This window comes from Vanellus vanellus (genome assembly GCF_965231255.1).
Source record: "Vanellus vanellus genome assembly, chromosome: 3".
Lineage (NCBI taxonomy): Eukaryota > Metazoa > Chordata > Aves > Charadriiformes > Charadriidae > Vanellus > Vanellus vanellus.
In genome coordinates, this window is record NC_138907.1 from 36,689,632 (window position 1) to 36,716,281 (window position 26,650).

General features: G+C 45.3%; 1 protein-coding gene across 1 annotated transcript in view; it reads left to right on the forward strand.

Annotated features, from left to right (window-relative positions):
* Window positions 1-26,650, forward strand: part of LOC309669896 (epoxide hydrolase 1-like) — a gene marked incomplete at its 5' end in the record, with an annotated part of 40,106 nt that overhangs the window by 12,771 nt on the left and 685 nt on the right. Inside the window, 8 exons of the mRNA XM_082480692.1 lie at window positions 18,001-18,024; window positions 18,954-19,167; window positions 19,819-19,999; window positions 20,793-21,023; window positions 21,412-21,541; window positions 22,511-22,725; window positions 25,489-25,597; window positions 25,918-26,043. Coding sequence (XP_082336818.1) covers window positions 18,001-18,024; window positions 18,954-19,167; window positions 19,819-19,999; window positions 20,793-21,023; window positions 21,412-21,541; window positions 22,511-22,725; window positions 25,489-25,597; window positions 25,918-26,043 — 1,230 coding nt within the window. The remainder of the gene's footprint in view (window positions 1-18,000; window positions 18,025-18,953; window positions 19,168-19,818; window positions 20,000-20,792; window positions 21,024-21,411; window positions 21,542-22,510; window positions 22,726-25,488; window positions 25,598-25,917; window positions 26,044-26,650) is intronic.

A 26,650-nucleotide genomic window follows, 5' to 3' on the forward strand; every position in this document is an offset into this window, starting at 1 on the left:
GAGAACTGGCGGAATCACGGAATCACGGAATTTTCAGAGTTGGAAGGGACCTCTAGAGATCATCTAGCCCAACTCCTCTGCTAAGGCAGGATTGCCTAGGGAGTGATCAGTAAACAGTAGAAAGGACTTAGAGATACCGAGGGAGAATATTCAAAAAGGATAAGCCGTTCAGTTTGGGCTGTTTCTTCTTGATTAGGTTTTTTCATCCCTTTCCATCAGGACCCTCTAAGGAAAGATATTTAAATGACTGAAGACTGGGCCTTTTTGTACTAAGTGACACAGGAGCATAAGCTGAAGCACCTTCAAAAATCCCTCAGAGATGTCAATGTGGGTGGTAGCATTTCTCTGAGGATTTAGGGAAAAAAAAAGAGAGGGTGAGCAAGGAGGATATGGGAAGAAGGAGTCCAGCCATTGTATGAGTAAGTGGTGGCTTGATACAGCAGAATGCAGAATAAGGGAGGCATGGATAGATGAAGTATTGAAAGGAAGGCTATGGACAATGAAAGGAGGGCAGGAAAATGATACAAAAATGGGGAATAATGTGGCTTATGCACTTATGAGAAAAATTAGTTTTGGCGGCTGAACTGTGTCAGGCAATGTCAGTAACCCTTCCTAGCTTTTCTCATGGCAAGCTTTGCATCACGGATAGTTTAACATGGCTTGGGACTAATGACCCAGTGGTTCAGATCTCCTTTCCCATTATGGATTGAATGGTTTGCCTCAGTGTGGCCAGCATCCCACAGTTAAATGCTCATGTCTTATGATCATTGGGGTTCACTTACATGAATTTTTACAGAAAGGTCACCCCATGAAACAAGTTTCCACAGCAGAAAAGGGTACCAGCAGGACCATACTCGGTACTGTCCTCTGAAGAGCAGTGCAAGGCAGCAAGGATCCCAGCCCTGCTACCCTAAGCTAGCAGAGCCTGGGTCAGACAGCAGCTGCACTGGGCTGCATCCTAGTAGCAGGGTAGACAAGATCAGCCAACATCTGCTCCCCTTTAATCTCTTGTTCCTTTATGTTTTGGTGTGATGCTTTTGTGCCTAATGAGTTGCATGCTCTGGCACATCCTCAGCCACTCTCCTGAATGGCGGTTCCTCAGGCAGGCAGTGCTGCTGGGACTGAAGAGCTCTCGGAGGCTGGGATGTGTCAGGAGATGGTGCAGGCTACAGACTCAAGTGTGTTTCTGATGGCCTAGCTCCTCCTGCCCCGCCAGACTCAGCAGGATTCCCAGGGCTCACCAGACCCCATCAGAAAGAGGCTGAACCATGCAAGCTGGTTCCCATTCATGTCACTGCTTCCAGTTGTTTTGATTTCAAGGGGTTCATGTCAGGACAACATCCAGGTCTTCCTTTCACACACATGGCATTACACAGTTAGTGTCTGCACCTGCAGGATCCGCTCACCTGGAGCCACTGGTGCTTTTAACCTCATGCACATGCCATTGAACACACTCAGCTACATTAGGAGAAATGGAAAGAGGGGAATAATACACTAAGTCTTCCAGAAAGGCCTTGTGCTTTCTCAGCTTCCATCGCTGCCTCCAGAAGTTCACTGCAACCCTGCGAAGGGAGCCAAAGATGGTCTCCTGCTGAGAAAAGTGGTCACAGTTACTCTGTGGCATCTTTCTCCATTTAACCCTCTGCTGAAGGAACTCACAAAGCAGCATCCAGGGCAGCAGCCTGGAGGGTGAAGGCTCCTTCAAAAAGGTTTAGACAGACTTCAGGAGGGGAGGTGCTTTTCTCTGCAAACAATGTATGAAACTCTAGATAACTTCCTACTGCCTTGGTGTTTCATGGTATCCCTGCAACTCCTCCAGGTCAGGAAGCACAGGAGGATAATTTTAATTGCATTCCACCTCTAAGCCTTTTGAAACATGAGGGCCAGGATCTATGCAAGTGTTTGTCATCCAGGAAATCACCAGCAAGAGGAACGTACATAGGACTGAACTTAGCTCAAGTGGTGAGGCACCAGCTTCTGGATGACAGCATACTGCAGTCAGGAGCAGTAATGATGGCAGTATCACACATGGAAGAGCAGTTCAGATGGAAAAGGGATGTCAGGAATACGCAATGGGACAGATATTGGAGGCCAACAAACCCAGAGCAGCTCCAAAGGATTGTGAAATGACCCTTCTCCATGTCCAGCTGTAAGACAAAGCTGGCTGGATCTATATTCCCAAAGCTCAGAGCAAGGGAGGATGAATAAAGTGTGAGGCCCCAAGCAGAGGGGGCTGCTGGCTTCCAGATTTCCCAGACAAACATCATTTCACGCTAGCCAGTGTGTCTCTGCTTTGGTGGATGTGTTCTCATCCTCTTGAAATCAAAAGGGGAAAAGGTGGGATAATGGCACCCTGCAGCTAAAACACAAGAGCAAGGAAACGCCTGGAAAGCTGAGCTGCTGCCCTGCTCATGCATCCAAGAGGCAGGAGCCAGTGATGGCTGTGACCTGTTGGTGACGCACCAGCAGATATTTGGATGCCTTTTCCTGTCCCCATCTCTGTGCTAGGGGGATGATGCTGGACTTTCTCGCACGTTCTCCCTCAGGGTCTGCGCAGCAGGGAGGGGCTGTTATGGCTGGACAGCACATATAGATGTGGAAGCTCCTGCTGTTCCACGGGTTGCTGTTCAAGGGCTCAGCCCTTTTTTTTTCTTTCACGCTCAGAACAGCTTTATTTTCCAGAAGCCAGTGAAAACAGGATATGATGAAATCAAACGAACCTCTCTGACTGCTTCTCCCAGGAAAACAGCCTATGGGCAGGACCCTACAAAGCCAAGAAGGAACTGCCAGGAAAAACAAAACAGTCTCCTAGCGGTGACTTCCCCTCCAGCGAAGGGGATGTCTGCCATGTCTTCCATAACAGAACAGTTTGTATCTCCCTCTTCATGTCACTGCACAGGTCAGGTACTTGAATGCATTGCCAGATACCCTTTTTATGTTGCTTTGCAACAGTGGAACCTAAGGGTATTAGAAACCAACATGGAGCAATAAGCACTTCAGTACTGGTCTCCTTTCCCCTTCTCATCCTTGGCTTAGAGATAACCAGTTTGGGAACCTTCAGAGGATGCTGGTAAAGAACAGGTAGGGCTTTAAGTTGCCTGAAAAGCCACAGGTTAGTGCCCTCTATTGGAAAATCACTTTGCCTTTTTTTTTTCTAACAATTTCTTCTAAGTTTGCAGGATAAGGGGTCTGTCTTATGCACTTATGTGCTCCGGGTACCAGCTGCTGTGCCATGGAGGCATGAAGGCTTTTTGGGCACAGAGCTGCCCACACCAACTATCCAAAAGACAGAAAGAGAAATTTGTCCTCATTCCTAGGAAGCAATGGTTCTCAAAACAAATGAACACTTGGCTGGGTTCGCTTTTGCTTAAACAGAGATTAAGGCTTGAGTCAGTATTAGAGTCAAAAAAAAAAAGGCTGTTTGCTCTTTGATTATTAATCTTTATCGGAAACCTGAAAACAGTGGACTGTGAGGATAATGCTCTAGTGGAGATGGTGCATTAGATTAGTCTGCCTCCAGGGTCTGAGATAGGCTGATTTGTTTGAGTATTGACTCCTCGATCTCAGGGAAAAAAATATTGCTGCAGACTGTAGGAAAGGCATCTGGCTAGCCATAGTTGCAAGTAAGTCCTCTGAGAGAAGACAATAGATTTGCCCATCTTTTTTTTTTTTTTTTTTTAAGATCTGTCATCATTGGTACAGTTCAGTGCTTTAATGGGACTGTTAGAAGAATTAGACTGGGGATCTGGGAAGCGAAGGAGGGGTTGCTGTCTTTTATTGTTTTCTGTCTGGAGTCAGTTTAGTTACTTGAGCTCAGTTTGCTTCCCAAATTTTCAGGCGCCGTCACTCTTAGGGAATGCCTACCACAGCATCAGTGTTTAATTGCAGCATAGCAACTGTATATAAACTCTAACAAGGATGAAGCAACAGCAACACAGACTTCGAGGAAGACCAGTCAAGTCTAGTCAGGGGCTTGAGCAAGCTTGTTAGACCACGCTGCCATGGCTGCACTGCTGTTGACATCCTGACTACTTGGAGCTAGATGAGTCTGCCACTGCAGCATTCCCTTCTCCAATTGCATTTTAAATCAGGAACATCTTATGGATCCTTCTGCAAAGTCCTGGTGTAACAGGGCACTCTGCACATTGGACAGGTCTACAATCACTCCTTTTCCAGGGCTCTCCAGTGGCCTCACATCACCCTGAAGCTTTCGTGTCTACACTTTTTAAGAAAATGAATCCCAAATCCCATGCCACTGAGATGCAAGTCTACAGCTGCTAATCATTTCCCTTCAGGATTAGCTGAGTCAGCTCCACGTCTGCCTAGGGGCCAGGCATGTATGTAAATGCTGAACAGCTTTCCACGTTTGCAGGGAGGTCTGTGCAAAGAGCTGATTTTCATGCTGCCATGTTCCAAGGGCTGGTGTGGCCCCATCAGTGGCTAAAGGAGGTGGATGGAAGGAGAGAAAGGAAAGAAAGGGAAAGCCTGGTATGGGGAGGTTTGAATTTGGGTGCCAGGTGGATGACTGACAGCTGGCAGTGGGAAAGGTGGGGAAAGAGATGGCTCTCAGCAATACCAGTGTCCCTCAGATCTCACCAGCAAGGAATGCTGAGAAGGGAATAGAGCAGGAGAGCTGGGTTGGTGAGGACTATTAACTCCAAGACATGCACAAAAATGCCCGCTTATTGCCACAAGGGAGCTGGATACGGCAGAAGTGCAAACTGGGCTTAGACAAGCAGATGGGAGATGCCACCCCTGTACTGTCCTGATTTGTAACACTTGCTTTATTGAGCACTGCTAACCTGGGCAGGCTGGCAGCGCCCACCAAATGACAGGCCATGCATCTGTCGTAGCACCGTTTTCTTGCGTTGTGCTTACAGAGGCACTCAGAGCTTCCCCTGTGAGCACTGCGTAAGCTTTTCCCTTCCTGAGCAGAGGACGGATGCTAACCTACCCCTGAGTGCTACAGCTTTAGTTCTGCAGCTTAGCTCTGCATTCAGCGCTGGCACAGTCTGATCCTGCCAACTATGTACGTTCCCAGGTTGCTAAATCCACTCTTTGAAGAGGCTCAGGCAGCACCAGGGCTTGCAGTGCCAGGGCTCTGCTAGCTTGCCCAGTGCATCCAGCTCACTCTGTCCTATCCTCCTTGTCCCCTTACTGGAAGACTCCTTGCACCTCTCTCCCACCTTGTCAGGCAGCTGGGCAGGGCTGCCTGCCCTGGAGGAGGGACCAGGCTGGACTGCTTCCATCATGGCCATCCTGTGGGCCATTAGAGGTGCTGAGTTGTGTCTACACTGCATGGTGCCCGGTTCTCAGTCTCCTTGGGTCCCTCTGGCACAGCCCTCCCAGCCCACGGCTCACTACTGGTTCATCAACATGGTGAACACCCCATCACCCACTGCCGTGAGGCTCTGCCAAATTTATTCTACAATAGACAAATCCATGCAGTGAGGAAGCCAAAGCTGGACTGCCGGGCAGGCAGGACTTCTGTGTCCCCTCTCTAGACCTGTCTGCACACATAGGTGGCACTTCACATCAATACTATAAATTCAGCACTCCCTTCCACACCTTGTTCTATGTACCAGCTCAGTGTTTACATAGAGCAGGATGCCTCCACTCCCCTCCCTACCAGAAAAGAAATTCTCCAGAATCAGGGCAAATGGTGTTGTGTCCCATGGGCTGTCTCCAACCACTGTCATGCCTGGCCAAGGGCTGAAACACCGGCTTCCTTGGAAAGGCATGGGAAGATGGAGAAGTAGCCCTCACCTGAAATCAGTATTGCTCAAAGCATCCCCAAAGATATGTCAGAGGATCCTGAGATCCTTCTTGGGACCATGTATATTTTTAAAGTTGTGGTTGCGGAAAAACAGCTTGGATTTCCCAGGAATTCTGACACTTTTCTTGGAGAAATGACTTCTCTTTTTCAAAGAATTTCTTACTTCATGGTATCCCTGTCTTCCTGCCCCCACAAAACGCTCATGTGCTTTACCCACTAGTCATCTCCTGACTGTCATGTAGACTATGAGCTGTTCTTCTTGACCAAGGGTCTCTTGGTCTTCCTGGCCCGTACTATGCTTACCCTGACAGAGCCTTGATCTTTCATTACAGAATCAGAATAGGAATACCTCCAATTCACAGCCCAGTAACTCACAGGTAGGAAAAATACAACAGGAAGACCAGGCACATTTTCCTTGCCTCATTTCCACCAATTACTCATAGTTCTATCTTCCTTTATTATGCTGAATAATTTCTCTTCACTCTTCAAATATTTGGAGGCCAGGATCCTGCTCCTAATCAATCATCCCTTAGGCAAACTAGATTTTGCTTTTGTAATGTTTTTCTGCATAGTAGCTTCAGCCTCCTAATCATCTTTGTTGCTGTTCTTTAAGCTGCTTTTTGTTTGTCACGATTTTTCTGGTAACGTGGTTCCTGGAAGTGAGCGCAACATTCCAGGCACAGGAGCCCTGCGTGTCCCATTGCATGTGTGATGTTGCCCTCAGGTGGTTACTCCAGAGAGAAGTTGCTGCTTTAAAAAAAAACTCCGATATCTTTAGAACTGAGATTTTTAACTGCATGGGAGCTGCAGAAAGGATAACCCTGTGCTGTCTTAAGTGATGCCTTTGCGACAGAAACCAGGATTACACTGTCTTTTTCTGGCTGTCCATCCTCAGCTCTAGCTCTTTTAAGTGTATTTCCCCATGTGGATGCTGCTGTGTTTAAAAGATCAGCAGGAAGAATCTCAGCTTTAGTGAGCTACACAAAGCTGAATGGGAATCCTAAGACAAGAGGGACAAGAACTGGCAGACTTTCACCATCACCAACTTTATTAACACTAATTTTATCACTACAGCTACTTGTCTTGGTCACATTTTTCTGCAATTCTTTTTGTTTCAAAATTAATGTGTCATAAAATTAGATTTCCTTTCTTTATTACACCAGGTGTTGTGTAACTCCTATATTATAATTCATATAAAGTGCTCATATAAGATGCTTAGAAGGTGACAAGAGACTTTATTAAAGGTCAAATTAGAAATTCATTGTACTTGTCCCTCCCCTAACTAAACTATTCACAAAGCTAAACCATCCTGCTCACACATTCAATTCTCCTGTCACAGCCTCCACTGTCCAAGCGATTATGGTGCCAGGGTTTTTTCTGCCTTTTCTATTCCTCTCTGCCCCTTTGTTACGGAAGTGACTATACCTAACACTCATTTCAAGGGGAAGATACACAGCGGCTTTATTTAGGAATTATTATGGTAATATATGCATTCCTGACCTATTTAATATGTGATATCTTATTTTGGTTTTGCTTTGCTCTGCACTGAGCTTCCTCTCTCAACATTGCACTATCCCCAGAGGTGTCCAGAGCTTTTTCCTGAGATCAACTCTAACTCAGAATTCTTCATTTAAATATTAGATAAATGAAATATTTTTTCCAGCTTCCCTTAACTTGTACTGGCACACAGAGAGCTCCAGTTGCCATCACTTTGTCCCCCTTACCTAGCTTTCATTTCATTCCTGCTCCCACTGAATGCAAATGCCAAAACATGCATTGGGTTTAAAAGGAGCAGACTTTACTAGGGCCTTTTGAAGTTTTCACCAATTGTTCTGTATCTTACATAGATTTGGCCATTCCACTGAGCACTTCATCCGCTGAATGTGGTGCAAAAGTAAGCTGTAGTCTCACTAATGGCCCTGAAGATTTTACCGTTAAAACCAAAGGAGCTGGACTGGATCATCCATTCCTTTTCAAGAAGGAAGTTCTAAAGGCACAGGAGAAGGCTGTCCCCATGTGCCAAAAGACAAGCTGTCAGGGAAAAAGACCAGCCTGGCTGAACAGGGAGCTAGGGTTGCAACTTAGGGAGAAAAAGAGGATTTATGGCCTTTGGAAGGAAGGGCAGGCCACTCAAGAGGATTACAAGGAAGTAGTGAGGCTATGTAGGGAAGAAATTAGGAGGACCAAAGCCCAGCTAGAACTAAACCTGGCTTCTGCTGTCAAGGACAACAAAAAAAGTTTCTATAAATATATTAGCAATAAAAAGAGAACTAAGGACAATCTCTGTCCTCTAGTAGACGGGACTGGTAACATAGTGACCAAGGATGAGGAAAAGGCTGAGGTACTTAATGCTGTCTTTGCCTCAGTCTTCAGCAGTAGGACCAGTTGTTCCTTGAGTACCCAGACCCCTGAGCTAGAGGACAGGGATGGGGAGCAGAATGAAGCCCCTGTAATCCAAGGGGAAATGGTGAGGGACCTGCTTCATCACCTGGAGGTACACAAATCTATGGGGCCAGATGGGATCCACCCGAGGGTACTGAGGGAGCTGGTGGAGGTGCTCACCAGGCCACTTTGCATCATCTATGAGCAGTCCTGAATAACTGGGGAGGTCACAGCTGACTGGAGGTTGGCAAATGTGACACCCATCCACAAGAAGGGCCAGAAGGAGGATCCAGGGAACTATAGGCCAGTCAGTCTGACCTCAGTGCATGGGAAGGTTATGGAACAGATCACCCTGAGTGCTATTACATGGCACATGCAGGAGAACAGGGTGATCAGGCCCAGTCAGCATGGGTTTGTGAAAGGCAGGTTGTGCCTGACAAACCTGAGCTCCTTCTATGATAAGGTGACCTGTTTAGTGGATGAGGGAAAAGCTGTGGATGTTATCTACCTGGATTTTAGCAAAGCTTTTGACACTGTTTCCCACACGTTCTCCTGGGGAAAATGGATGCTCATGGCCTGGACAGGTGTACTCTTCACTGAGTAAAAAACTGGCTGGATGGCCATGCCCAGAGAGTGGTGGTAAATGGAGTTAAATTCAGTTTGTGTCTGGTCACAAGTGGTGTCCCCCAGGGCTTGGTGCTGGGGTCTGTTCTCTTTAATATCTTTATCAATGATCTGGATGAGGGAATTGAATGCACCCTCAGTAAGTTTGCAGATGACACTAAGCTAGGCAGACGTATTGATCTGCTTGAGGATAGGATGGCTCTGCAGAGGGATCTGGACAGGCTGGACCGATGGGCTGAGGCCAATGGTATGAGGTTCAACAAGGCCAAGTGTCGGGTCCTGCACTTGGGTCACAACAACCCCATGCAGTGCTACAGGCTTGGGGAAGAGTGGCTTGAAAGCTGCCCGGTGGAAAAGGACCTGGGGGTATTGGTGGACAGCCAGCTGAATATGAGCCAGCAGTGTGCCCAGGTGGCCAAAAAGGTCAATGGCATCCTAGCCTGTATCAAGAATAGTGTGGCCAGCAGGACTAGGGAAGTGATCATTCCCCTGTACGCAGCACTGGTGAGATCCCGCCTCAAATACTGTTCAGTTCTGGGCCCCTCCCTACAAGAAGGACATTGAGGTGTTGGAACGTGTCCAGAGAAGGGCTACAAAGCTGGTGATGGGTCTGGAGGAAAAGTCTTTTGAGGAACCACTGAGGGAACTGAGGTTGTTTAGCCTGGAGAAGAGGAGGCTGAGGGGAGACCTTATGACTCTCTACAACTACCTGAAAGGAGGTTGTAGAGAGGTGGGGGCTGACCTCTTCTCCCTGGTGACAAGTGATAGGACGAGAGGAAATGGGTTCAAGTTATGTCAGGGGAGGTTTAGATTGAATATTAGGAAACACTTTTTCACTGAAAGGGTTATTAAACATTGGAATAGGCTGTCCAGGGAGGTGGTGGATTCGCCATCCCTGGAGGTGTTTAAAAAAAGGGTAGATGTGGTACTTGAGGACATGGTTTAGAAGTGGTTTTGTCAGGGTAGGTTAATGGTTGGACTTGATGATCTTAAAGGTCCCTTCCAACCTCAGCGATTCTATGATTCTATGATTCTATCCTTGGCTACTGTACATCTCAGTACTGATCATGGGGGATGCCTTGCAACTCCTGTCAATGAAACACTGCCAAGAAGCGGATGCCTTCTCCAGTGTTTTCTTTCACTTCACTTTAGTTCCTTGCTTCTTGAAGAACCAATGCTTGTACAATCACTTGGTGTGTCTATAGGTGTGTCCTCCCAGTAACTTTTTGATGTGTTTGCTGGTTTCAAGAACTTCAGCAAGCAGAGGTTTCAAAAATAGTTCTGAAAGGTGTTTCTACACGTTTAAGGTAAACTGATTGCTTTGGGAAGTGCAAGAGGAATTTTATAAACATACGTAGAGAAAACAAAGTCTTAGAAGAATTAATTTAGAAAGTTTTTTTTGTACTTGCAAAATACACATTCTTTGTATTTGTAAATGGCAACTGTATTTTGCAAATGCGTGTAGGAAATGAGGCTTCATTAGTTCCACTGCTTGTGGAACTGTTTATTAATCTTTGGCAAGGATTCATCCTGCAAGCTGTTGTTGCCAAGTTTTCTTAATAGCCACTTGCAAAGGGCTTTATCCTTGTACCTTTGTGAAGGGCCAGTCAGTTACGTATGCTGGGCTTTCGCTTAAATAAGTCTTTCCAAGAAGGCTGAAAAGCTGGAGGACAGAAAAAAATTATACTTACAGATTTGTTGATAGAGTCTTGCTTACCATATTCAGACTGATATCCTAAAATACAATACCTAATTATTTTCCCAGCTGTATTTGTGGGTCCTCCTATAAGGCTGAAGATCCATAGTGCTATTTTCTTTAGATGAGATGTCTGCAGTGCTGTTATTACATTATACCCAAACATCCCTGGTTTTCCAGACTAGCTATTTTTAATGAAAAATGAAAATCATATCCTTATGTTAGCAGTTTAGCTGATTCAGTCTTCAATTTCTTAATGGCTCTGGACCTGAAGAGTTTCTTCATATTACTGTTGTTGTTGTTATACAATGTAGGCATAACAACTAATAATGGACAGTAGGAAAAAACATAGAGAAATAAATAATTATTCAGAAAGGAAACCACATAAATATTTCCAAATCTCTAGTACAGTTCCCAAACCAGGAGGAAATAACGCACAGGATCAGAGCAGAAAACTTTCCAAAATTTCTAGTGAACTGAACACATCATGAGATTGACTTCTCAAAAAACACATCTCCTCTTGCATGTTTCTTCAGGCCTGCAAAGGGGAGCTCACATGCTCCAGCAGCCCCTTGGCTGCCTCCCGTACCGATTGTGGGAGCTCTGCAGGTGCCTAATGCTCAGCTGATGTCTCTGCAAAACCCATGCTTGGATTTCAGCTTCTCCTTTTTCCTCTGAAGCCCTTCTTTGTAAGGGCTAATCTTGGGAAGTTGTCTATGCAGAGCTATGACAGAGCAACAGGACAAAGACAACCTGCCCCTTTCCTACACTGCACCTACCCCTCGCAGCCACTGAGCACCGATGCCCACTACAAGTAAGATCAGGAGTTTGCCAAGATAAGGATGGAGAAAAGGAACTTGGGATTTGGCCTGTGATAATAGTTACAATTACAGGATCCTCAGCAGGGGTTATTGTTATTGAAAAGGATGGAGATCATTCTCTGCCATTTCTTTATGCCTCAGCCAAATACGATAGTTGCTTTTTTAGAGATTTTTTTGTTAAACTAAATAAATTATTGAGTATAGAACTCCTACGCATACTGATTCATCTGCAGATATGAACTGATAAGATTCATCTGAAGATAAGGCCTTTGTTTCTGCCACCAATGCTTCTGCCAGTACAGTAATGACAAATCACCCAGGGTATTCTTTTCCAAAAGATATTTATATCTATATTGTCCTACAGATCTTAAGACTAGTCCCTCCCTCAAGTGCCTTTGGTCAGCTGCATCCTTTTCTTTTAATGATTCTTGCTTTCTTTGCAAGATGGTAATTTTACGTGGCTTGGAGCAACAGTTGCAGGAGATACACAACCCACTCCTAAGATTGTAAGACTTAAAGGGCATAACTGACCAGGGTTTAAAGTTGTATCTGTGCTGATTGTATGGAGCCTCCTTCTGTGTAAGAAACTCCCCATGTCCAGGCTGCTGGGCATCGGGGTTAGCTGAGCCGAGGCCACAAGCCTCCACCACACTCACTTACCAAAACGCCAGCAATTTGTCCAAGCCCAAGAGGGCTCTGTCTCACATTACGCTCCAGGATTAACAATCCTACTACACAGCATAGCAGGACTCGTATCCCAGAGCACAGATAGGACCCATACACCCATACACAGGCAGGGAACATCATGTTTTGCACATCCGGGCTCTGAGCACAAGCTCCCAGCTCCTACTGCCTGCCTCCCACCACCTATATCCCCGAGATTATCCCCAGGGTATCAGTGACCTAAATACACTGGTTTGGACTTGAAAGTTTCTTTTGTTTTTAATGTTGCTGAGTCTCTAAAACTATCGCATGTAACAAACTGCCTGTTTCCAAGCAGCTGTTGTGTAACTTTGCTCCCCATCCCCAGAGATGTTGCCTGCCATTCATTTAATGGGCTCGGTTTCACTGGGAAGTGCCCGGGGGAACCTCTTAGGTCCCTAATTAGCAACAGAAGGGTCTAGTCCTTGCTGGAGATAGCAGTGACACATTTGTGAGGTCTTCTGAGAATAAAGGAGGCAGAGAAGGGGCCATTTCCAGCTGGGAAAACACTTTTATTCAACTTACAGTGCAGAGCAGAGGACTAAAGAGAAGGTGATGGGGGGAGGGTAATTGCAGAAACGATGGTGGGCCTTCTAGGCAAGAAAGAAGTATTTGTGAAGGGGCAGGAAGGGATGTGAGCGGTTGCCCCTTGACCTCCCAAGTTGTTCATTGCTCCTGCAATCTGAGTTTTATATAAGATACCATGTAGCAGAATAGTGGCCTCGTGGGCTAGCTGCCGGTGGAGGCTGCGATCTACTCTCAGATGTTTGAGCTGGCTCTTGTTAGTAAGATTCAGGAATTAACAGCTTGGAAGTGCTTAGAAGTGTTTTCTCCAGGGACATGATCACTGAGGCTGAGCATATAGTCTGCCATTCAGGGCTTGAGTAGACTTTGGTGCAAAACAAATCTCTCACCAAACAGCTGAATGTCCTGAGACTTCACTGGGAAGGTTAATACTTTGTTCATCCATTGCAGGCAGGGTGACATGGTTGGGGCTATTCCTTAACCCCCGGGACACAGCCACACATGGTAAGGTCTTCCAATTTTTCCTATGCAATCCCATTTCTGGGCAGGGCTTTTTTTCATACAATACCAATTGAGAAGAGTTGCATGTGCATGGACAGTCCCAGCTTGGACCTGTTGGACCGTGGGACCATTCACCTTCAGAAATCATGCAGGGAAATAACAGCATTCAGTATCTTTAGCCTGTGGGAGCAAAGATACAGTAAAGCAAAGGAAAGCCTTGTTAGCATTAAGGACCTTCCTTAAAAGCAAAGGAAGAAGGTGAAGTTCTAAGACAGCATGATATCATGGGTCAAGCAGGGTTGCAGGAGCCTGGAGAAGCAGAGAGGAGATCTGAATCTCCCAGCTTGCCCTGCCCTGCAACATCACTGGCCAGCAGCTCACTGGTAGTGGCCACTGACCAGATAAAAAGGAGAAAACTGGTCCCTGGTATAAGTCAGGAGACCACGTTAATAAAGATCCCCTGTTACTGAGCACCATTTGCTATCTAGTAATATTTTTAAGACAGTGAACCTGATTTTGTGCATGCAAAAGGAAAATTATGCAGCAAAGATTTCACGCTGTAAGATGAATGGCAGTGCATTACGGCTGGGACCATAAATCCCAGCAAGGGCCTTGCAATTGCTCTAAAGGTCAGAATAATCATTTCCAAGTTGCCACAGCTTCTCAGGCTATAAAAGAGCTATGTTCAAACTTTTGTGCTTCATTCTTACCCCTGTTCATTAGCTCATTTCATAACCAGAAGTCACCAGCTTTCCTCCCTGTCTCACGTTTCAGTACTAATGGTATTTATGAGGTTTGGATTATGATTATATGCAATTGGCAGTTAGAAAAACAGAAAGTCCAAAATAGAAAAGAAAAAAAAAAAAGCCCAAATAGGAAAAAAACTATTACGTGTACTCTGAGCTCGTCTTTCCCACTAGAGGGCACCCAGAATTCGCAGAACTGCTACTTGGCCTTGAGGTGCTTTCCCCAGCAGCAGGTCACACTATGCCAGCATTAGTGAATGGGCCTGGGAGAGCTGGCAGGTTGTTATGTTTGGCTCCTCCTGCTTGTATGCAGCTGCTAAACCAGCTGAAAAAATACATTACGGTAACATTTCCATGTGCACATTTTCTATCGCTGCTGCAGGGGTGATCCTGCAGATCAGTGAAAAGAGCAAGAGAAAAACATAGGGAACAAAGCTCTCTGTTAGTATGTGATTTGTGCAACGGAAACATATTAAATCCCTTTATAAAATTATGCCATTTGTAGAGAGACCGCAGGATGGCAGCAATTGGAAGTTTAGACAGAGATGCAATTATTTAGATACAGTATATCAAGTGTTATTGTTTGGGGTTTTTTTTAAACTCATGCCAGAATAGCAACTGAACCAGCAAAATCACAGCACAGGGACACAGGCAGAAAACTTTCTACTAGTGCTCTGAGGAGGCTTTTTAAAAATTATTTTCTAAGATATCTGTCATTAAGGATATAGGATCCTGCCCCAGTGCAGGGAGATGCTCTGAGACACTTTTGCAGCTCCTTTCCTGTGGGATTCCCCTTTCCATTTATGGGATATGCATCAAAATCTCGTGGGAGGCAGCCTTGTTTACTCCAGCAAGCAGTTTCTGCCTGGGTTTGTTGTGCATTTTGGCCACTAGAGGTTGTGACAGAGAGGGGAAAAAACCCTTGTTTTCCCTGGACAAGCTGCTGCAGCACCCCAAGTCAGAATTCCTCTGGGACACTTTGATCTCTGCCCACCAGCACTCTGACAAAACTCCTGCACATACCCTGCATTTCAGTAGATGGGATCCTGGCATCTCAGCTCTTTCAGATTTATCAGTGGGGTTTTGTTGCCTTTTAGCCCCAGGGTCTTAATGGGCTTGGTGTGTCCCCTTGTATCTTAAGCAAAAGCTGTTCTGATTCTCCCAAATCTTTTAGAGAGCAGCAACTTGTATCTTTTTTTCTGCAGCCTTAACTACCTCTGCTGACTCTCTTTCCACATTCCTGGTATAGATAATTTCACTCTCAGATGTTTAAGCCAGACCTTCCTCTGCCAGACATCATGTTTTTTCCCATTGCTATGTAAGAAATAGAATATTCCCAAGGTCTCTTTTGTCTCCTGGTGACATCACAGCCTGACACCTTACAGGGGTCCTCAGCTACCTGCCACATGGGTTGTAACTCTTTCCTCTTATTGCTAATAATTCTCCAGTCTTCTGACTATAGTCCCTCTGCCATCAGGGATACTGTCTTCGAAGATGCCTCAAGAGACCTGATTTTGTTTGGGAAATGGGACCTTAAAGCTAACTAAACCCAGATAGACATAACCAGAAATAGCTATGGTGGAGCAATAAATTGAACTTCAACCACATGAAGGATTTACAAGCTCTTCTTCCTGATGGGTCTTTTTGATGGCACAGTGGCTGCATATGAACTCACAGCAGTATGAGACCTATTCACCACAGATCTTACTGGTGATGCTACTTCACTTTGAGCATTGTGTGGAGATAGGAATCATTCCCTCTGGCAGTAAAACCTCGCTATTCCTACAGTGAAGCACAGCAAGGACACTGTGCAACAATTTAGGAAGGAGAAGCCTTTATCCAGTAAGATTTTACTGACCATGAGGGACATGAAATCTAGTTCCCTGAGCTAAAACACAGCATTGACTTCCATGGCAAATTAAAAACTTAACTTTTCCTTTTTGTTTTGGCTGCTGCAAATCACAGCTGCACATGGAATAAGGCCGCATGACACACAGGTTGGAAGGGACACCTGAAGGCCAGCTCATCACACCTCCTGCTCAGAGCAGGTACATATAGGTGAGGTTGCTCATTGCCTTCCTTGTTCCTGTCAAATTTTGAATGCCTCCAAGTATGGAAATCCCACATCCTCTCTGGGCCCCTGTCCCAGTGTCTGAATACCTCCATGGTGAAGTAATTTCTCCTCATATCTAACCAGAATTTCCCTTGTTGCAATTTGCATCCATTGCCTTTTGTTCTTCAACTGTTGCTCCTCCAAGACGAGTCTGGGTCCAGTTTTCCTACACTCTCCCCCAGGTAGCTGTAGTAAGACACCACCCTTTGCCTTCTCTTCTCCAGGCTGAATAAGCCCAGGTCTCTCCTGGGCGTGCTCCAGTCTCCTGGTAGCTTGCTGTCCCTATACCACCAAAGGTGGGCTCTCTCGAGTTTTTCCTCTACCAGCAAGGCCAGAACTGGACATGGCACTCCAGCTGTAGTCTCACAAGTGCTGAAGAGAGCGAAAGGTCACTTCACTCAGCATGTTGGCTAATGTGCTTGCTACGTAGCCCTGTACACAGCTGGCCTGTGCTGCAAGGACACCTCGTTGACTCAGGCTCAGCTGAGGACCTCAGGCCAGTCTCTGCAGAGTTACTTTTTATGCATTTGGCATCCAGCCTGTGCTCGTGCACAGGGCTGTTCCCTCCCCGTGCAGGACTTTGCATTTCCCTCTGTTGAACTTAATTTGCAACTGCACGCTTAGGCAATAGGTGGCACTAATAGATGATGTGGCTTGCATTGTCACCGAGAGAGCGTCACTGCCGAGGAGAAACCAGCAGAGGAGACACCTGGGCTGCTTTGCTAGGAGCAGCGGCGAAGTGAGGAGGAGCAGACATGTGGCAGGAGTTCTTTCCAAACGCCTGGTGAGATCTCGGCGCAGGGAGGAGGGACTCCGAACGGGGGTCCCCAGGGTTGGGGCGGGAGAAAGCCCCTGTGGGGTGCCAGGCCATTGGAGGGTGGGAGCATGTGGCTGAGTTCTCCTGAGCATGAGTGCGGAGGAGGTTTTATGAGACTGAGCTTTGTTTTGTGTCGCTCAGAGAGCTGCTTCTGGGATACGCTTGCTTTGTTAGCAGTGCTGAGTTTGTGCTATTGCCATGATAACTGGTTTCATGCCTCTGACTCACTAAACTGCGGGATGTGAGTGCAGGGGTATATTATTACCTGTTGCATAAGCTGCTCAGTCTCAAGGGAGGAAGAGGCTGACACTGTTTGTTCTTAGGAGGCCTGTTCTTCCTTGTCTGGGAGCAGTTTAAGGAGATAACCCCTTAAAAATCACACATAGACTGTCTCAGAGATCATTACCAAATTGCCTTGGCAACTTCTGGGGTCTCCAGTACAGGCACCTGGTTCTGTATCACAGGCAGCAGTGGGAAACGATACTATGTAAAAAGAAACATGCAGCGAACTTGGTTTTTTATGGAGTTTCATGTCCTTTTTTTTTTCATTCTTTTTTCCTCAAGGTGGCTCCCTAATCTAGCAGCCTTCCACAAGGAAGAGTGAAAAGACTTTCTCTTGTTGCTTCTAATTTTGCTAGATTTTAGACTGTGCTTTTCTTGCAAGAGAATCTACCCGGCTGAAAGAGAGCCAAGGAGGATGTTTTCTTTTTCTTGCAGGCAGATGAGTCCTAAAAGCTTGGTATCCTGTCAGGAGTAGTTAGAAGTAGCAAAGATATAGCAGCTCATTGAACTCTGAACAGGGAAAGGTCCCACAAACCTCTCCTCCTGCCAGCCCTGCAGCACGTGGCTGGCAGCAGAATAACCCTTGAGCTTGAAAGTCCCCTGCCAAGGCTGCGCACCTATCGCTACACAGCAGTCAAAATAAACTATTTTCTTGGCTGAAGTAACACAGCCGCTCGTAGGATGAAACACCGCAAGGACACCTACCCGGTTGTTTAGTGCCTTTTATCTAAATTGTTCTGAAGGAGGGAATATTATGGCAACAAACTATCTAGTTAAAACACAGCCCAGAAACACCGACTCTTTGTGCAGAGGCAGTGCACCATCTTTCTTTGCCATCCAAAAAGTAGGAAAAATAATGGCAGATGTTGCCAGGTGGCTAAACAGCTTGTGATCCCTTGGCTGGGCAGTAAATGGTGCTGGTAGGTGACATTCTTTGCACCATCCCCAAGGGTTGGTACCATTCAGATAACACTATAAGACTGTAAGAATCTTTTTTTTCCCCCTCCTTTTGTAGGGAGACCATCTTATCCCGGATCAGGTGAGTGAAATAGCTGCTCTGTGTTGAGGCCTCCACTTTTTATTAGCACACTAGTTGGGCCACGGTGCAGTCTTTTCCCTACCCTGTATGACAACAACAAAATCTTCATTCACAGTCCCATTGCAGCCCCCTGCAATAGCCCCAGACACCTCTACTAATCCCCAAGGGAAGCTGGAGAGCTTGAGGCACAGGTCAGAGGGATGGGAAGGTACACTACATTTAGGACTGATTGCTCAAGCATTTGAATGGTCTTGAAACATGATGCATGTGTGTTAAAACCAACTCTGGTGACTTAGCTCTCACACCTCAAGAAAGTGTGAAACCTTGCTCTCTAGAACAGAAACAGGGGTACCAGACAGAAAGTTAAAACCCTTACCCATGGAAAGCTATGGTGGAGGACCTGTGTTGCCCTAAAAAGATGACTGAATCTGTAGGGGAGCTATGTATAAAGCACTGCCAAGAGCGGCACATCCAGCACATCCAGCTCTTTCCAGCAGCTGAAGACCCTTGTCTCTGCTCCTGCTCCTCAGCCCATTCTGTCTGTGCAGTTTTTATTTCGGTAGGAGTCCAGTCACTACTATCCCATTCACTCCAGCACCTGCCTTAAAATAGACTGGCCCATATCCTGTTGACCCTTGTCCCCCAGGGCACCCTGGTTCACAAGGAGAGGGACAAGGAAGCCTTGTGATCAGCAAGTCCTGATCAGCAAGTACTTGAGGTCCCTAAGAAGCACTGATAGATGTAACCCTGCCCCAAGTCTTGCCCGTGATCTTCAAAAATAACAAAACCCCCCAGCCCCTGCTGACTCCATGGGATTGTTAGGCATTTGTTACTGTTCAGGCCCAACCAATGTGAATACAAGCTTCTGCATAGTCCCTTTATCCTTGCCACTTCTGTTGTTGAACACAAGCAATTTTATGCCTCCCCAGGTCTTTTGAATATTCTCAGAAGAATGCAGTCCTGGTCCCTGCAGCCGCCCTGGGGGTTGGAGGGATGCTGGTTTTCTGGCTGAGGTCTAGGCACAAGATCAAGACTCTTGAAATGGGTGATGGATGGTGGGGCTCAGGTGAAAGACCCCTAAAAGGGAAAGAAGATGAAAGTATCCGTCCCTTCAAGATTGAAACATCTGACAAAGAAATCGAGGTACTGCTGGCTTGGACGTAGGGAGGGGCAGAAAGCTGCAAGGTGGAGCCAGTCCATCACCCACCGTACTCCTTTGAGGTGATGTCTTGGGGCTGGCAGCAGGGCACTTACATACACCAGTGCAGCTACCTAGCACCATTACATGATGCTGTGGGTCTGTGGATGGTGGAGCAGGGTGGGAGGGCATTGGGACAGCAGTGACACCGGTGGGGCAGGAGTGAGGGGCTTCCACAGGGGGAAGGGCTGGAAGGGTGAAGAGGGACAGGGTCTTCACTGAGACACAGCACCTCTGTCCCTACATGCCTGTCCCTAATTATCTGGCCAACTAGCAGTCAGCAGCTTGGGCTGAGCTTCTTATTCTTCTCCCAGCTGGTGGTCCCAGCAAGCTCCTAGTGCCAAAAACCCTAAAGCAAGTCAGCAGCAAGGCAAGAGTAGGACCTGATACTCCTGGGTGCCCTAGTAGAAAAATATATTCCCCATATAAATGATTCAGGGGGTCATGCAGAGTATGTCACTGCTTCAGGCAGGCTCGTGGTGTCCCAGATAGTGGTACAAAAGCCGTCAGAGCCAGGAGAACCCATCCATGCCCGCCCTTGTGTAGGGCATGCCCGGGCAGGTGGCCAGCCTCACAAGAAGGGCTCCCCTCTGCAGGACCTGCACCGCCGCCTGGAGCAGGCCCGCTACGCACCACCGCTGGAAGGGGCCGCCTTCCACTATGGCTTCAACTCCAGCTACTTGAGGAAGGTGGTGGCCTACTGGAGGAACCAGTTTGACTGGCGTAAGCAAGTGGAAGTCCTGAACAAATATCCTCATTTCCGAACCACTATTGAAGGTAAGGGGGTCTCTGTGGCTTGAGCAGGTCTCTCTGAAATGTACAGAGAGAAGGGGAAGATTTAAGAGGTTACAATATTTAAGACAACAGTATGCATGACAGCTTAGTGATATGAGTGAAACATCACTAGTGCAGCTATATTATTTATAGCCTTCTATAGATTAAGACCATTACAGAGTGGCAATAAGATTAGGTCTGTTTCAAGATGGGCTTCATCTGGCTCTGAACCAGTGCTAACTAACGATGAGGTTTTCTTCTGCTATTGCCTTGAAGCCACCTTTGAAAATTGCAAAATTTACCCAGACTCTGAAGCTAGAATTCCCACCACCACCGCCACTCAGTTTAGCCAGGTGAAGTTAGCCAGACTTTGGGTAAGTGATCTGCAGGTTAAAGTTCTATCTTGCACTTAACTTTTCCATGTTTCTCTTTTTATCACCCACATATTTTGTAATTTTGTCATGGTTTTGCATGTGTCTTACCTGCATTATGCTATTCATTTAAGTATAGTCCTACTTCTATACTGTGAGACCAGTTTCTCAGGAGATGGATGCTCAGTCTCCTGTGACCCCAATATCTGGGGCTGGGATCAATACCTCTGTCTGTATGAAAAAGATGAGACAGAGGTACAAAACCAGGCATCCCCTTTCAGCTAGGCATCTTCTTGCCATGGGTTGATTGTGTAAGTTCTGCTATGAATGCTAATTACAATTTTGCCACCCTCATTCTTCAGAGTAGAGAGCAGAGACTGTGATGGAACCAGAGCTTTAATTTATCTGTCTTGGATGTGTGGCAGGGATTGATATCCATTTTATCCACGTGAAACCATCCTATGTCCCTCACGGTCGAGCTGTTCAACCTCTGCTGATGGTCCATGGCTGGCCCGGCTCCTTCTACGAGTTCTACAAGATCATCCCTCTGCTCACGGAGCCAGCCAGGCATGGCCTGAACGAGGGTGACGTGGTGTTTGAGGTCATCTGCCCATCCATCCCAGGCTACGGCTTCTCGGAGGCACCACACCAGAAAGGTAAGCAATGAAAAGACTCTGCAGGAATCACAAGGTTTTTGGAGTAACACCCCAGCCATCCCTGGGCTCCCTGGGCACTGCAGTTTGTGAATGCAGATGCTTGGCTCTGCACTTACACTCACGTGGCTGAGGTTCTGGGGCTAGCTGGGGAGATTTGGAAGGCAATGGTAGCTGGGAGCCAGGTCTGCTTTCCGCTTTCTCCACTTTCCACTGAATTTCTGTCATCTTGTGTTTGCTTTAGCACCAAGAAGTGAGGCACAGCAGCATAGCACACTGCGCCTTCACACAGCAGCACACTCATGTGCCTCTGTCAGGCCACAGTCTTTGGGCCAGGGTATGAATGCTAGGAAAAACAGGTCTTCTGTACAGGGTTTCTCTTTATCTACAGGCTTTGACACCATAGCAACTGCTCGGATATTTCATAAGCTGATGAACAGATTGGGCTTCAAGCAATACTACGTACAGGGAGGAGACTGGGGATCTCGTATTACCACAAACATGGCCCAGATGCTGCCACAGTGAGTAGCAAAGGGAATCGGTGCAGAAAAGCTGCCTCCTATTCTTACCCTATCTTCTGATTCCACAGTCGTGGTCCTGCCATTTGTTTGCCCTGCCTCTCATCCCCTTCTGCTTTGTTTCCTCCAGGGACATCCCCACCCCTGTGCATTCAGTTGTATTCATATGCTTTGCAGTGATATTGGCGCAGTTCTCATGCTTCCTAAATTTCCATGCTGTTTGGCTTCTCATTCACTGGCTGTGGAAGTACATGCTGCTATATTTTGATTCAAGACAGATCATGATTCCAAATCAGGAAGGAGAGAAACTTAAAAAAAAAAAAAGCAGGGAGAGAAGGAAGGAAGGAGCTCAACCTTTTGAAACAGCTGAGCAGTACCATGAAGTACAGGAGTTTCCAATCTAAAATGCAGAGTTGAGACTGGAAAAGAAACGCAATACCTTCCTTAGAAGATGGCATCACAGCTCATTGTTTAGCTTTTAATGAAAAGTGGGCATCACAGCCACACTTAGGTCAGAGAAGAGAGACAGGGGGAAAGGTCTTAAAGCAGTCAGAATGCAGGCTGAGCAGCTCACTGTTCCCGATTGCAGTTGTGCTTCACAGCACCCAGAGCAGTGTGGCCACGTGTGATCTACTCAAGCTTTTCAGAAAATACCCAAAACAGCTTGTTACCTACTGCACAGAATGACACAAGTGCAACAGCCAGAGCTACCAGCATGGGTATGCCACATCCAGAAACTGAGTGCCTAAAGCTAACATCATACCAGTGGCACAGCTGGACAGAGATGGCACCAGCTGTACTGTTTCTAACTCCCATATTTTATTATTTTTTTTAACCGTGATGAACCTGAAGGGTTCATGTGTTTTGCTCAGTGAAATACTTCTATTCCAGCTCCAGTCAGACTTATTTTCTAGAAAATCTAGAGACAGAAGATGGCTTGATTTAACCATCTATTCATTAACTTAATTTTAGATCCGTGAAGGGGCTTCATCTGAATCTCATCTTCATCAACAGACAAGGTTTGAGAAGGATGATTTCTGTGATGCTTGGGGCTTATGTACCATGGCTTGTAGGCCTCACTAGGGAAGATGTTCGACGTACATACCCTTTCCTCCAGAAGAATATATATGAACTTCTGCGAGAGTCTGGTTACTTACACATCCAAGCCACCAAACCAGACACTGCAGGTAATGAACCTTCTCTTTGTCACTATGAACATTATATACTAACTGCTTATGGTATGTAAAAAGTTATGGTTGAACTGTGGTTCAACCATGGCCAACTGTGTTTGAGAAGCAATGAGTTCTGGTGACCGAATGCAGGACATGGGGACACGATCTGCGTAAAAGTAAGTTCAAAGAAACAGCTTAAAAAAAAAAGATGGAGACTACAAACACCACTTTTGAAAGTCTTTTAAATGGCATGCCACTTCTCTTGGGGAAAGAACCCCTTTGCAAAAACCCTTTTAAAGTGAAGCCCAGGGCCCCAAAATTGAAGATTCTAGAAATAAATGTGGGTGAAAACAAGAAAAATATCATAAGCAAGTGCAATGTAAAACTTGCAGAAAGGTAGACACCGCCCTAACACCTGAAAAGCCAGAAGCCTTACATAGTTAGTGAGGCCAGTAGATAAGAAGTCTGAAGAAAGATATGGCCATCTCAGAAAAGTTAAATTAATTATTTGCATCAGTCCCCACTAGTAAGGATTATGGGGTATTCCTCCACTGAAATAATCCCTAATCAGGAAAGACAGCAGAGCTGTCTCAGACTGGTGTCGGATGTGACGTCCATAGAATGAATAGCACCCCATCCTGGCAATTCACTGAAAAAGAAGAAACTCAAACTGAAACGTTAACTAATGCCTACTCTGTTGCTCGTACTGATCACAATACCAAAGAAATAAAAGGAGACAAGATACCAGGTTGGGTGGGTTGGGTGGGGTTGGTTTGTTTGTTTGTTTTTTAAGAGCCAAATAGTGAAGGTAGCCCCAGAAAAAACAAGACCTGTATGTCTAGTCTCTGATCAGAAAACAAGCAGAACTATTTTAAAGAGAAGAATTGCTTTACAGGTGATAATATCACAGGGAAATCATGCTTCAAAAATCAGAGCTCTGGAAAAATCAGAGACGTGGATCCAGCAATGGAACATATTTCATTTCCAAAAAAGTTTTGTTGAAGTTCCTCCCCCAATGTTATTCAAGAAATTAAACTGCCTGAAGAAAAGGATTACATTCATGGATTAATAACTAGTTAACATGAGAATCCAAGCATAGGAATAAGTGAGCAAGTTCCAGGAGAGGGAGAGTATCACAAAAATCTGTGCTGGCACCTGTACATTGCAACATGAACCTAATTTCTCTGCAGAAAAAAGTTAATGGTTAAGTGAAAATTTGACAGCAATCCAGTGTTTCGTTTAATCTAAAGATAACTGCGGGGATTTACAAAAACACTTAAGTAACTGGCCAATAGAAACTGATGTCAACAAAGTCCAAAGCAATTTAAGTACAGGAAGAAAATCACAATGGGCTCTAGTTTGGCTGCTGCCATACGATAGAATCTATGAGTCATGGATAGTGCTTTGAAATGTCAGCCGGCTCAGAGTTTAATAAAAACTTACAAACTCTTAAAGAAAGCAAAATGAGACTAAGACAAAACACTAAATCTCTGATATTCAGAATGTGTCACACCCCTGTTCACCCTGTTTCATAAATATATTTTAGAATCAGAAGAATACATGAAGGGGAGAAAAGGAAGACTGAAGTGACTGAGCAGCTTCTGTACAAGCACTGTTGTACATAGTCTAGAACTCTTCAACCTGGAAAAAGAGCAGGGATTTGCAGCACACTAAAACTGTGAAATGTAGAAAATTAATAGGGGAAAAAAAATGTATTCCCTACTCAGTCTCAAGAACTACCTACATACCAGTTTAGTTCTCACTAGTCAGATTTAAAGCAAAGCTAACGTATTTTCACTCACCACAAGTTGTGGTACCTAAGATGTGGTACAGGTTAAATGGCTAATCAGCTGCAAACAAGACTGGTATTTCTGAGCACCTAATTCATAGAAGTTGAATATAGTGGTTCAGAGGCAGCTTTCAGCCCACAAAATGCTCATCTCCAGATGGGACACATGCTAGCTGGCACATTTTAGCCTGCCCTATTATTGCTGGTCAAAGCATTTACATGACTTCCATCAGTAGTAAATTACTCTATGTGCACTGCCAGTGCACAAACTTACTTTGCGTTAACTGTGTCCACTATTAAATTGAGACCATGTTGTGCATCATCTTCTACAAAGTCGCTCAGTGCTAAAGTCACATTAAAATACACTTGAGAGTAGGCAATACTGAGTATACTGTAAAACTACAGCCTAGGGTACGGTACAGGAATTTTCCCAAGGCAAGACTCTTATCATTGCTGAAGTAATCCCTATCCCTGTTTTACAGGTAAGGATACAGGTATAATATGCTCTGTACCTGCTGTGTTTATAATGTTTGTTAGTGCTCCCCCAAAGGCAGGACCAGATAACAGATACACAACACTCTTTAAATTAGGTAAAAAGTGATGAACAGCACTCAGGGTTCTGGTTATCCATCCTAAGCAGGACAGTGCTCCCAAATAGTTTATCCGAAATGTCTTTTCAGAGTGTAATCCCTTTACATCTGAATTTGCTGCTTCTGCCACACGTTACCAAGACACCAACAGGACTTTCTTAGCTCCTTGCATCTTTTGTATAGAAATTACCCAAGTCTGTAGTGCTGTTAGTTACAGCTGAAATTCTGTTGGGGTGAATTTTTAAAGAATAAAGTACTACCAGAGTTAGTAAAATACAGAGTTTCTACTGAATTCTCATAGAAAACTCTGAAGAATTCAAGAAAGTCCAGTTTAAGTTCCACTGAAGCATTGCAATGTCAGGCAACTGCAATAGCTGTTTTGTTCTTCTCCTGAATTAGGCTGTGGACTGAATGACTCCCCTGTGGGGCTTGCTGCATATATTCTGGAGAAATTCTCTACCTGGACAGATAAATCATTTCTGCATAAAGATGATGGAGGCTTGGAAAGGTAAGAAAGCAGATGCTGTTCCATGAGAAGACTCGTTGAAAGAATGAGTGATGATAACTAAAGAGGAAACAGGTAAAAGACTGGCCAGTCAAAGCTGAATTTTAAGTATGAAAGATTACACATGACTAGTAGTTTCAACTTACAGCAGACTGCCTGCAAACTAGTGCTTCAGCACCAGACCATTTTGCTGCGGTCACATGGGTGCCAATTAATTTGCTGCTTGAAAACAAGGGGAACAACTGTTCTTCAGGGCATAAGGCAAATATAGCTTATCGAGAAACAGCTTCCAATGAAATTTCTTCATCTTTCTCTCTCAACAGCAAATACTCTCTTGATGAGCTTTTGACCAACGTGATGATTTATTGGGTGACATCCTCCATTGTGTCCTCAATGCGATTCTACAAGGAGAACCTCTCCAAGGACCCTCGTCTAACTGCTGATGCCAGGTAATGAAGGGGGAGGTGCAAGACAGATTTGCAAATGAGATTGAACCACATTTGCCTATATAAACATTTAGATCACTTACAACGGCGAATTTAACTAGTTAAAAAAAAAAAATCCAAGTTCTTATTTTCTTTTGATAAATATAGTTAAGGGTCAGTTTTCTTTTGAACCTATAATTTGCATAAGGTGCATAATGCAGATGACTTATCAAAGTATATTTAGTCTTGTTTGTGTTCAAAATACAGGTCTATATACTTATTCACCAAACAAATGTAATCTGTGACTCAGTTCAGCGAAAACAAAACAGAAAATCATGAGCATTTCTAAGAGAAGTTTAAATTGACTTAGGAAGGATACGGCTTGCTGGTGGATAAACTAAGAACTACAACTGTTAAGCAGAAACTCGAGGAAGCAATTTGGAGGGAGGGTAGTACTTTAAACCAAGCACCTTCTAACAGCCACTGGCTTTAAGATGACTATAAGAGAGGCCGACCAGGAAAATGCTGCTGAGCAGAGTTCTCGAAGTGATTGATCATACAAACAAATAGGAGTGTCTTTCTCTTTGTAGACTGAACCAGTTTACCTTTCCTCTCAAGAGAGTCATTTGTT